General features: G+C 43.7%; 1 protein-coding gene across 1 annotated transcript in view; it reads right to left on the minus strand.

Annotated features, from left to right (window-relative positions):
* The window catches only part of LOC141148926 (cytochrome P450 2W1-like), a 39647-nt gene that overhangs the window by 16057 nt on the left and 9918 nt on the right, over positions 1-13672 (minus strand). The window contains 3 exon segments of the mRNA XM_073636818.1: positions 338-511; positions 5836-5993; positions 8311-8460. Coding sequence (XP_073492919.1) covers positions 338-511; positions 5836-5993; positions 8311-8460 — 482 coding nt within the window.

The following is a 13672-nucleotide window of genomic DNA, read 5'->3' on the forward strand; positions in this document are numbered from 1 at the left end:
AGCCTTCCCAGAAGAGTTAAAGCTGTTATAGCTGCCAAGGGTGGGCCAACTCAATAGTGAACCCTACGGACTAAGACTGGGATGCCATTAACGTTCATGTGTGTGTAAAGACAGGTGTCCCAATACTTTTAGTAATATAGTATAGTTAGATTTGATTCAAAAATTCATACAGAATCATGTCTTTTATTTGTCCCAGAAGGCCAAGAATTCACCTAGGAAGAGTATCAGTCTATTGCCAAGGAAAGATCTGACCTGACCTGCCCTGCCACTCTAATAGATGACTATAATGAGGAAGATGAATAAAACTGTGATTAGTGATACCAATGAAAACAATTACCAATTCTTGCTTGGCAATAAAAGCTTCAATAAATGTGTGCAAGTAGTTATAATCCATTTTCTGCCTTTTGGCCTTAATATCAGCTTTCAGCATCATACATATTTCGTCGATCTTCTCTAATATTTTTTTGTGAGTCTTCATAAAGATCCCAAGCACAGGATACATATTGAATATCTGAAAGAGAAGACATTGAGACTTAATGTTTATCAGGTAATAATTATTTCATTTTTTGTAGTTTTGACCTATAGATTTATCCTGTCTCATCTTGGACTTCTAAAAATGGAATACCTCTTACTTACTGAAACAAGTTTAGAATCAGGGAATTGGAGTGGAACATGTAAATAGTACTCACCTGCACAGGTCCCAGAAGCAGAATTCTTACAGCCAGTAGATTTGGAACAATATAATTGGACTTAAATTATATATTTGTACAATCTGCTCAGCTCTCCTGGTCTTGACTTTCTGTCTTTCCGGGTAAATGCTTCTCTAAGCCCCAGTCCACACTGCTGCAACTTGTCACATGATGTGCTGTGACTTGCGACAAAGAAAGTCGCATCATAAGTAAAAACACATTCATTTCAATGGGTGCCGACTTGAGTCACAGCGACCAAAAAACAGTTTCTGCACTACAATAGACTGCAATGTTAAAATCACAAAAGTCGCAAGGAAGTTGTATCTTTGTCTTATCAATGCGCCTTTGGCTGCAGCATGATCCGACTTCAGAGGTTTTTTTAACCCTGTACTCCATCCCAGTCCATTGTCTGCCCAGCCCATCCATGCAGCTCAAAATTTCCTTCCAAGCATTGTCACCTCCCAAAGCATATTGTTCACCAGCCAGGGTACTGCTAAGCACCATACAACACAGGGAAACAAGGAGGTAAAAAGTAAAAGAAAATCAGTGTAGAAGGAAAAAGAATTATGTCACACACTCTATTGTTATGACTGGCCAAAGGCAAGGTTGCATCAAGTCACAGTGCAAAGTCACACTGAAAGTTGCATGACTTTGGGTCACAGCAGTGTGAACGGAGCCTAAGGCTCCATTCACACTAGCGCGTTTTTTGATGCATTTTGCATTTTGCAGAAATGCATGGGAATTTTTTAACATGGGTTCCTATGGAACATGTTCACATCAATGCCTTTTTGTACCTCTGCGTTTTTGGAAAGGGTCAGGGACTTTTTTTCATGCAAAATGCAGCGTTTTGCATGTAATAGAATTCAATGGACCAGCATCAAAAACGTAAGTGCAGCGTTTTTGCAGCGTTTTTACAGCGTTTTTTATGCGTTTTGCATTTTTTTTTTTAAGACTGTATACACGCAAAACGCGGCAATAACGCTGTAAAAATGCTACAAAAACTCTGCTCAAAAACGTGGCAAGCTTCACAAAAAAAACTCCAAAAACGCTCAAAAGCAACATGCATAGGTGTGAATCGAGCCTAAAGGTGTTGTAGGTGTGTAGATAAGAGACCTGTACTGGGGGAGGTGTACTGGTGGGGGGAGATCTGCATGCGGGGGAACTGTACTAAGGAAGTGGGGGGATGTGTACAGGAGAGCTGTACTAAAGGGGAGATCTTCACCAGGGGGTGCCACACCAGTGAGGGGAGATCTGTACTGGGGGGAATATATGTACAGGGCGAATATCCATATGGGGGGGGGGGGGGAATCTGTAATGGAGGAGCTGTACTTGGGCAAAGATCTGTACTAGGGGAGGGGAGAACTGTACTGATTCTGCACTCCTGACCCCATCTGTGTGTTAAGTACTCCGGAACCCTGCACTCTCTGCATTATGCACTTCTTACCCCTGTGCTCTGTGCATTGGTCACTCTTGATCCCAGCATAACAACGTCATTTGCTGATGAAATGTGCAGGGAGGAGTTGGAGATGTGGGACGCCATTGCGTACCAGGATGCAGCGGCCATCTTGCTGGGTAGCAATGCTAGAAGTTTTGTAAAGACATGCAAGCTTTATGTTATCTAAATATGAAGGTTACTCTTTTTATATAATAAATTTGATTGGGATTTCTGCACCATGAGGAGTGTTTCTTTTGTCTCTTCATGAGATTGACTAAGCCTTGGTGGAGACATCTGAGAGTCCTAGAGGTGGATTAATAATACTGGAGATCATACTGGATTGCTTTCCACTTCGCATTTGACCTTTGTTATGAGGGTCTATATTGGATGGTAAGAAGCAGAGTGATCGGGCTTTGATGATGGTCTCTTCACAATTGTGGTACTTAGCTGCACTACAGTATCATTACCTCCTCTGAACACTACATGTGGACTCCTGTTTACGTGGACTTTTAATTTTATGAATGTTTTAATTTTAAATTCTTAGACGTTATCATGTTTTAGCGCTGCACCATTATCACCTTTTATATACATGTTGTTGTCCAGCAATATTGTGCTAGCAGCTAATATAGGTATTTATAACATAATTTGATTCTTACCTAGCGCAGCTGATTGGTGTTTATTTACTATTAATACAGGGTGGATGCTTTTCACGCCAATACCAATACCCTGCACTGGCTTTGTCCTTGTTGGCTACTGCCGTAGAATGAAGATCCACAGCGCCTTGAAAAAGTATTCATACCCTTGAAATTTTCTACATTTTGTCATATTACAACCAAAAACGTAAATTTATTTTATTGGGATTTTATGATTGACCAACACAAAGTGGCACATAATTGTGAAGTGGAAGGAAATTGATAAATGGTTTTCAAAATTTTTTACAAATAAATATCAGAAAAGTGTGGCGTACATTTGTGTTCAGCGCCCTTTACTCTGATACCCCTTACTAAAATCTAGTGGAACCAATTGCCTTCAGAAGTCACCTAATTAATAAATAGAGTCCACCTGTGTAATTTAATCTCAATATAAATACAGCTGTTCTGTGAAGCCCTCAGCGGTTTGTTTAGAGAAACTTAGTGAACAAACAGCATCATGAAGGCCAAGAAACACAACAGACAGAGATAAAATTGTGGAGAATTTTAAAGCAGGGTTAGGTTATAAAAAAAATATCTCAAGCTTTGAACATCTCACAGTGCACTGTTCAATCCATCACACGAAAATGTAAAGAGTATGGCACAACTGCAAACCCACCAAGACGTGGCTGTCCACCTAAACTGACAGGCCGCACAATAAGAGCATTAATCAGAGAAGCAGCCAAGAGGCCCATGGTAACTCTGGAGGAGCTGCAGAGATCCACAGCTCAGGTGGCAGATTCTGTCCAAAGGACAACTATTAGTAGTGCACTCCACAAATCTGGCCTTTATGGAAGAGTGGCAAGAAGAAAGCCATTGTTAAAAGAAAGCCATAAGAAGTCCCGTTTGCAGTTTGCGAGAAGCCATGTGGGGGACATAGCAAACATGTGGAAGAAGATGCTCTGGTCAGATGAGACCAAAATTTAACTTTTTGACCTAAAAGCAAAACGCTATGTGTGGTGGAAAACGAACACTGCAGAACACCCTGAACACACCATCCCCACCGTGAAACATGGTGGTGGCAGCATTATGTTGTGGGATTGCTTTTCTTCAGCAGGGACAGGGAAGCTGGTCAGAGTTGATGAGAAGATGGATGGAGCCAAATACAGGGCAATCTTAAAAACCTGTTAGAGTCTGCAAAAGACTTGAAACTGGGGCGGAGGTTTGCCTTCCAGCAGGACAACGACCCTAAACATACAGCCACAGCTACAATGGAATGGTTTAGATCAAAGCATATTCATGTGTTAGAATGGCCCAGTCAAAGTCCAGACCTAAATCCAATTGCGAATCTGCGGCAAGTCTGCTGTTCACAGACACTCTCTATCCAATCTGACAGAGCTTGAACTATTTTGCAAAGGAGAATGGGCAAAAATGTTTCTCTCTAGATGTGCAAAGCTGGTAGAGACACCCAAAAAGACTTGCAGCTGTAATTGTAGCAAAAGGTGACTCTACAAATGCATGCCACACTTTTCACATATTTATTTGTAAAACATTTTGAAACCCATTTATCATTTTTCTTCCAATTCACAATTATTCCCACTTTGTGTTGGTCTATCACATAAAATCCCAGTAATATACATTTACGTTTTTGGTTGTAACATGACAAAATGTGGAACATTTCAAGGGGTATGAATACTTTTTCAAGGCACTGTAGATGGCACCATTTCCATTGGAGATGATGGGTGTGTGTCCTACCTCTAAGTCATTCAGCTGACTTATCTAGCTATGTGTTTATGTAATCTGAGATCAGTGTTGCCAACCGTCAGTAAAAAATGGATACTCTGCTGTTAGTAAAGGCCAGTGACAGGAAAAGGTTGCCAGCAAAACATATGGCTCTGGTGCAGAGCCAGTAGAGACCATATGAGTGCCTGCTGCAATGTGTTTTGGACGGTCTGGCGTAGGCGGTGCCTGATCGTGTCATGTGATGTCATGGTGCCATCTGTGGGATGGGAGCAAGGCAACCCGGGAGTGGGACTGTCAGTGCTGTTTGGACTGGAGTGGACTAAAGGGACCACCTGGTGTGGAAAGAGACTGTCACTATGACTCAGGAGGGGAAGTGTCGTGTCGATGAGGTGTCATCATCCTCTGTGCTGCTGCACACTGCTGACAGTGTCACTGTGAGAGTCATTTTCATTTTTTCCCTAATATCTACCCTTAGAGTCCTTTCACACTGACAGTGCGGCCGCATCAGTGGTAAAGCGCCGCTAGTTGTAGCGGCGCTTTCTGTTCCACTAGCAGGGCACTTTTAACCCCTGCTAGCGGCCAAATAAAGGGTTAAAAGCGCCCACAAAGTGTCGCTGCCGAGGCGCTTTGGCGGCGCTGCCCATTGATTTCTATAGGCAGGGGCGCTTTAGGAGCGGTTTATACACCGCTCCTAAAGCGCCCCAAAGATGCTGCTTGCAGGACTTTTTTAAATGTCCTGCCAGTGAAACGCCCCAGTGTGACAGCACTCAAGCTTTTACACTGGGACTGCAGATGAGGCATTTTTCAGGTGCTTTACAGGCGCTATTTTTAACGCTAAAGCACCTGAAAAACGCCTCTAGTGTGAAAGGGGTCTAAATCACATTGCATATTGCCCTTGTTTGCAGCCTAAATACTAAAATGTTAACTTAAAACTGTAATTTTGTAACCTTTGGAAATGCCAGTAAAAACTTGGCTGTGCTAGTAAATTTTGGGTGTTATGTCAGTAAGTTTCAATCTGGTAGGTTGGCACCACTGTCTGAGATCCTGCTTCTAAACCAACATGTACCAACCTTTTGCCATCTGCTAGATCCAAGGAAGTAATTAATATTTACATTTTCCAAAAATATTTTTTATTCATGTTTAAAAAAAAAAAAAAAAAACACTATAAAATGCCTTTAACAGGTCCATATACATTTCTAATAAAATGCAGTTTGTTATGCTGATTTACATTTTGTGCAGAATGTATGTGCAGAAAATTGAAATCTCCTAAAATAACTTTCATAATTTAAGAGAAAAAAGTAATATTTGTTTTCTTGGCAGTCCAGACAGAGGTACTAACCTGTAAGTAGGGTGAGCCAAGCAGAACAACAATATCATCAATTAGTTCCAGTATACGCATATAAGTTCAATCCTTGTAGTCAAAACGACTACCAAATAACATAGAAAAGGTAATATTTGTTGGTGCACAGGCAAACTCTCTCAGTCTGAATTGTTTGCCTTAAAAATAAAGAAAATAATTTATAATTTCCTAAAAGGTATACTGAACATTATCTCCATCCAAATGCATTCTTTAATTTTGCTTTCTAAAGCTCACTACACACGTTGCAATCTGATTGAACAATCTCCTTATTATCTACCAACAAGCTTGTAGTACAAGGGCCTGCTTGGTTGGATACCAATTGATTGGGTCATTTAGGTAAGTACTCATATTACATGGTGTGCGTGTGAGCTTAGCTTGATGTTCAGTTTGCAATGCTTGCTCTGACAGAAAAAGAATACAAGTAAATAATAAAAAACCTCACCAAATATAAGTGTAGCGCCCACCTACTTAGGTTTGTGCTAACTAGTTAGTAAGGGTTAGTGTTAGATACAATTGCCAGTGTTTTGCCCTGTTGGTTTAAACCTGGTTGGGTTTAAATTGGTTGTGAGAAATTACAGAATAGAAGTGTGTGGGGGGGGGGGGGACCACCTGTATTCTGTCTGATTGATGCCTGTTCTTCCAGTGAGAGGTTCTGGAGGGACTATGGGTTGCACACAGGATGCAGTTAGTTTGTGTACCAATCCAATCGTTAACTTGAATGGGCAGGGGCTTTCAGGCCTATATAAACTGTGGGTCACATGCTCAAAAGGAGCATGGGAATTGTTGGAGAAAGAGAAGAAGACAGCAGGTAGGGGCTGGGGAGGGGAACGTGCCATGCGGGGAGGAGAAATAGAGGAGCCATCAGGAGGAAACTGCTATGACTAACAGGAGGAAGACTGGGTGATCAACCTTCTGTGGCACACATGGACTGTTGATAAGGAGAACAAGTGAGTGGAAACTCAGGGAAACAGTATTTCCAAAGACTTGAGGGTGTTAAAGTGCGGATCAAGAAGGAGGAGGTGCAGATCTTCGGCCTTACTGCCGGTTCACACAGGGGCGGCACGACTTGCAGGTCGACTCACCGAGGCGACCTGCACACGACTTCAGCGGCGACTTGCAAAACGACTTCTGTATAGAAGTCAATGCAAATCGCCCCAAAAATACTACAGGAACCTTTTTTCTGAGTCGGAGCGACTTGCATCGCTCCTATTAGAACAGTTCCGTAGCACAGAACGGGACGCAACTTGTCAGGCGGCTAAGTCACCTGACAAGTCGCCCCTGTGTGAACCGGGGCTTAGAGAATCAATACCTCAAAAAGAGTGCTGGAGTGTGGGTCAATAAAGAAGTCTGTGCAGGGAGTTGGGCCTTAAAGAATTAACACCCTGGAGAAATCCAATCAGTCAGCCTAAGAACTTTATTCAGTGTAACGTTCTTTGGACATAATTTGGAAGTGCTGTACAGTTGGGAAGTAGCAGTAAACAGGAGGGAGAAAATATGCAAAGTATGACCGGAGTTATTCAGAGTGGCACTATATAATCTGGACTTGTGAAGCAGGAAGTGGCTTATAAAAGGGTTCGGTAGATCGGGGTGCGCCCGGACTTTTCCTGAACTGGCATGGTAGGATCAAAGGAAACAACATAGGCAGGTGAAACCTGGTACTTCCAGCATCCATTACCAAGTGTTTTTCAAAGAGGCACTGTTCAGTTCGCTAAGGGAAGAGGTTATGACTACCATTACAGGAACCAAAGATGTACAGGCAGCTCATACTTCTTGAAGATAAAGACTGTACATATTATACATTCTTTTCTGCCATGCATTAAGGGAAAAGAATAAAGTTTCATGTTCGACTGTTCTGGACTGTCTGCTGTGTCTGTGCAAGGAAGGGGGGGTAACGGAAACACACTACAGAAAGGAATTAACTAGCAGCTCCTACGGGGGTAGTGCGCTACATAAGCAATTGTATGAATGTTATATCATATTCATTACCCTTTCAATAAAAATATTAAAACAGAAACAAAAAATTACACCTAAAACTTTACCTAATACATATCCCTCTAAAATCTAATGCTAAACAAAACCTAAATTAACCTTTTACACTAAATGAATTACTCCAGATACTGGCTAAACAGTAACACTGAATGATCTTCTGATAGACACTAGCAGGGGTTTGCTGGGAAAACCTTTGGGATAATTATACAGTATGGCCCCCAGATGGCATATATTTATTATTGCAATCCTACTGGGAACAAAGGGTAAATATTCCTTTTTCATTCTGGTTGACAACCTCCAAATGAATGAAGCAAAGGACAATGTTGAACCTTTATACCCTTTTGGATCAAGGATGTGATCCACTGGGAGTCACTGATGGGAGTGTTTCAAGAATGGACAGAGACTCTCTGTGTGTGGTATCTGCATGTCTTAATTATGTCAATTAATTTCACATAATGCACTTACCTTTAAAAGACTGAATTTTGTCATTAAGAAACTGAAGCTCCTCTATCATCTTATCCTCAATTATTTTCTTGCCCATTCCAAGGTTCTTCATGCTGGATATTGCGAATCTTCTTGTTGTCTTCCACTTTTCTCCCGATGTAAAAAACACACCTTCCAAATATCAAGGGAATTTGTTTGAAAACATTGCAAAAGAAGTACTATTATCATAGCTTTTGGGCCCCTTTCACACTGGGCAGACTGCGGCTGCAATATGCTTGCTCAACAGGGAATCTGTCTATCTGGAATAATGTCTATAGTTTTGAAGTGGGATGCCCAACAAGAAAATAGGTCAACTGTCCATAAACCTTTGGCCAGCTTGTATAACAAAATCATTTTAGGAAACTTGGTCCATGGAGATGCTCTATTATCTACATGAAATTTGACCTTACAGCATACAGCATTTTGAGAAAGAAGCCAGAAGGGGTTGAGAATTTTAAGAAATCCAGATTACAAATAATTTTCCACGTGTAAATTTTAAAGAAATTTGCATGTAGCTTTGGTAGACATACTGTAGACAGGTATTCATGGCTGTACATCAACCAGATCATCATTTTCCTGTAGGATGTATGGCCAGGTGATTCTGATTAGTTGTGGATGCTCAGTCTGTACAAATCAATGACAGGCTGACGCTCTTAATAGCTGCTCGCATGTAATAACACATAGAGTGATTATCTGCAGCTAGGGACTGATGAGTGACCCTGGGTTGATCATCTGTTTTTAGATGCATGTATCTGCTCCTTCCATGGTCAATTATTTATGGATAGCTGCAGTCAGTGTCAGCCTGTTGTAGATCTGTACAGGCTAGGGTGACCACATTTCCAAACTGCCATTCAGGGACACCCCTCATCATACACCGGTCAGTGACATCACAAGGGGGTGGTGCCACCATGTGACGTCGCTCGGTGGCCCCGCTCCTTACCTATTTAAGCATTTGTTTCATGTATGTTAGCCCAACATTGCAGGCGGCCACTTAGAGTCACAGAGTGTAATTATTCCTACAATATTGGGCTAACATACATGAATCAAATGCTTTTTATATCCAAGGCACTAAAGTTGTATATAAAACCCCGTACTTTATACAACAAAAGGAATACAAATGACCTGAGGGATCTGGAGTAAAAACTGGACATACACTGACCTACCTGATCCCTACACTGACCTACCTGATACCTACACTGACCTACCTGATCCCTACACTGACCTACCTGATCCCTACACTGACCTACCTGATTCCTACACTGACCTACCTGATTCCTACACTGACCTACCTGATCCCTACACTGACCTACCTGATCCCTACACTGACCTACCTGATACCTACACTGACCATTACACTGACCAACTGTGGGGGCTTGTCACATCCTCAGCTCTGAGGGGTTCATGCTGGGACCTGTCGTCCTTCATTAGTAAGGCAGTGGTGGGGGTGGATGAGTGGCAGTGCTTGAGGGGGGATGGGATAACTCTCACCTGTTGTTAGTCAGTGTCCACTTGGGAGGAAAGAGGGGGTTGGTGAGGGGGGTGGGTGAAAAGTGGATGAGGGTGAGAGAGATGGGGAGGGGGGGTGAGAGGGGGGAGGGGAGGTGGGAGAGGGTGAGAGAGAGGGGGTGGCGAGAGAGAGGGGGAGGGTATAAGAGAGGGGGGATGGGAGTTAGAGAGGTAGGTGGGCGAGAGGGGGGGTGGGTGAAAGTGACCCCCTATCCCCTGCTGCAGTCCCTCCTGTGCTCCCCTTTCCCAGCCCCTGTCTGTGGGTAGGTGTGTGTGATGCACCTACCTCCCGCCCATCCTCGTCCTCTGGGCCCTTGGTCAGCCTGTCTTCCTTGTTGTTGATGACTGAGACAGCTAGGAGAGGAGGCTGGAGAAAGTGTGCAGGTTCTGGGATGTTCCAGGGATGCTGCACCCACAGCTGCTCAGGTCATGGTGGCCGGCAGTGAGGTCTTCTCCAACTCCCTCCTGGGCTGTTGATTCTACCAGACTTGTGCTGCTCACCGGGGCCGCCGCTCGCTGTTTCAAATTGCTGCTGTCAACGCCGGATTTAGCTCAGCTTCCGCTGCCCTGCACTGCACCCCGCCACCACTAGACCAGCGGGACTGCCACTCTCTAGGCGCATTACAAGAGGGTGTTTGCTGCAGGACTCAGCTCAAAGGGCAGCTGCTTTGGGCCCCAGGAGCACTAGCGCGGAGGAGGAGGAGGAAGTGAAATCCTCCTCCGTTTTCAACGCTTGGCAGGGAGGGAGTCATGGCCGTGAGCCCGTGACGTCACTGGTTGCTACACGCCAGGCGGCTATAACAACCAGTGATCAGGAATATAGTCAGGTGGAGGCGGAGCCAGAGCCAGTGATATGGCGGCTCAGTCCGCCCCTGTCCCATGAATTTCCTGAATGTTTCCAGTGCCAGTTTCATTCCGGGACACTGTATTGTCCGGGAACAGGGACAGAGATGTCAATTATGGGATAGTCCCGGGCAATCCGGGACACGTGGGCACCCTAGTACAGGCCTCCTTGTCTGCAGCTAATCAGAAACACCTGGCTATACCAGTTGCAGAAATACGCTGATCTGAGGATGTACGGCCATGAAGGGCCATATGATTGAGTCATTACAAAATCATACAACATACTGAACAATGAACAGGCTCAAATAGACCATTTCCCATACTTAATTACTGCACCTTATACCAAAGTAATATTCATATATGTTCATAATATATAATTTCACCAAAAAATACAAAAACTTTGCATAGACAGCAACAATAAGACCCAGCCCAATGTATGCAGTTTTCTTATGCTAAAGGAGGCTTTCTATAGCCAGTGCAGGAATTTCCTTCTGTATTCCAACCTTGGAAAAGAATTCAGAGACATATAATAAAGTATACCATTGTTATCATAACTATTTTTTTTACATATGAAAAACTTTGTGAAATATTGGCATATTTATTTGTGTATATTGATAAAAGATGCTTTATATAAATGAACTTATAAATTATGTTTACATAAACATAAGCACTTAAACCCCCTTCCTGCCCAGACCAAATTTCAGCTTTCAGCGCTGTCACTTTTTGAAAATGACAATTGTGCGGTCATGCTACAGTTTACCCAAATGAAATTTTTATCATTTTTTTCACACAGATAGAGCTTTCTTTTGGTGGTATTTAATTGCTGCTGGGTTTTTTATTTTTTGCTAAATAAAACAAAAAGGGACTGAAATTTTGAAAAAAAAAAATCAAAACTGTTTCATAGTTTTGAAAACAGGTAATATTTCTCCTTCACTGATGTGCGCTGATGAGGCTGCACTGATGGGCACTGCTATGCTGCGCTGATGGGCGGCACTGATAAGGCGGCACTAATGGGCACTGATAAGCACTGATGAGGTGGCACTGATGGTTGGCACTGATGGGCACTGATAGGCGCACTGATGGGCACTGATAGGTGGCACTGATGGGTGGCACTGATGGGCACTGGTAGGTGACACTGATAGGCAGCACTGATCTGTGGCACTGATTATTAGACACTGATGGACATTGATGGGCACTGTGGGCACTGTGGGCACTGGTGGGTACTGATAGGTGGCACTGGTAGGTGGCACAGTGGGCACTGGCAGTGGACACTGGTGGGCACAGCCACGGCTTTCTGAGTGAAGGACCGATGTCCCTCTGACAGAAGCCAGTGATCGGCTTTTTTTTCCCTTCACGCTGACAGCGTGAGTAAAAAAATAAAAAACGATTACCGAGCTTCTGTTGTTTACATCACATGATCAGCCATCATTGGCTGACAGCTGATCATGTAGTAAGGGGCCGGGATCGACCCCTTACTCGCATCTGTGATCAGCCGAGTCTCATAGACAGGGTCACGCAGACTGCGCTTTCTCGGGAGGACATCCATGGACGCCCTCCCGGCAATTAAGGCCCACGGTGCAGCCGTCTTTCGGCTATAGCACAGGCGGGGAGAAGTTAAAGTGATACTAAAGGCCTTAAAAAAAATAAAAATAAATAACAAACATGTCATACTTACATCCACTGTGCAGCTCGTTTTGCACAGAGTGGCCCCGAACCTGGTCTTCTGGGGTCCATGGGCGGCTATCTCGGCTCCTCCCTGCATCAGATAACCCCCTGGGAAAAGTGCTCTCCCGGGGGGTGACCTTGCGGGTGCGCTCCCGAGTCCAGCATTCGGCGTCCATAGACACCAAATGCAGGACTCGGCCCCGCCCCCGGCGGCCGCGTCATAGGATTTGATTGACAGCAGCGGGAGCCAATGGCTCCCGCTACTGTCAGTTTAAAGAACAATTAGATGTCAGTTTAACTGCTTGCTGCCCACCCACCTTCAAATGACAGCGGGGCGGGGCGGTGCGGCTCTCGTTCTGGGATGATGTCATATGACGGCGTCCCAGAACGGCCACTCTCGCGCACGATTCTGTGGGGAGAATTTGATAAATAAAAATTGAATAATGGCTGTGTGAGGTTGAGGGGTGAAAAGTGCAGGGGTGGAGAAACCAACACTGTAAACTAGTCAAAAAACAATATTGAGGATAAGTGAGGGAAATGTAGAAAAGTGCCCACCATGTTACTACGAACCAAAACTTGTATGATAGACTGATTAAATAAAAGGTAACTCGTGATGTGCAGGGTTACCTAGTGCTGAATAGGGAGGACATGATTCAAGGGAATGTATCGGGTCCGATGAGTGAAGTGCTCCAAGTGCCGAATCCCCCCGGAAGGACGCCCATATAAGCGCCGCCGCGGGACAGCCCACCAACGTCACACACTCGTAGTGAGTGGGAGGGAGGTGCCACAAATCAAGCGATATCAACACGAATACGGAGGGGTTAAATAGAACACCCCCGAAATACATGTTTTACAATGATAAGTAATATATCTATAACATATGACATAACATGAAGAGATTTCTGAGACTTTATGTAAAGTCTTAAATTATTGTAAGTTCTCTCAGCTGAGGACAAGCAATTTCTGGAATACAATTCAAATAGCACTGTACTTCTCAATGCAGTTCTCAAACAAGAGAAATATGCATTTCTGCCAATAGGGGGCACTGCAAGGGGGAGTCTCCAGTTTAGTTTGTTTGTGGGCTCCATCTTTTACCTCCAACAGCTGGGTGATTGTTGGGATACAGTAGGTGATAGTTTCTGTCCACTCAGGCTTTAGTTGGAAGGTAAGAGGGTAAATTTGTGTGACAAATTAGTTTGACTTTGCTCACCTTTAAGTCATTCCTATTAATGTTCTCCACCATCACAGCATAATGTTTACCTATAGTCTGGTCAGTAAATTGCTTTTTCTTTTCCTCCTCTTAGTAAAATGGTGAAACCAACGTCTAGAG

Source organism: Aquarana catesbeiana, linkage group LG06 (assembly GCF_042186555.1).
Source record: "Aquarana catesbeiana isolate 2022-GZ linkage group LG06, ASM4218655v1, whole genome shotgun sequence".
Classification (NCBI taxonomy): Eukaryota; Metazoa; Chordata; class Amphibia; order Anura; family Ranidae; genus Aquarana; species Aquarana catesbeiana.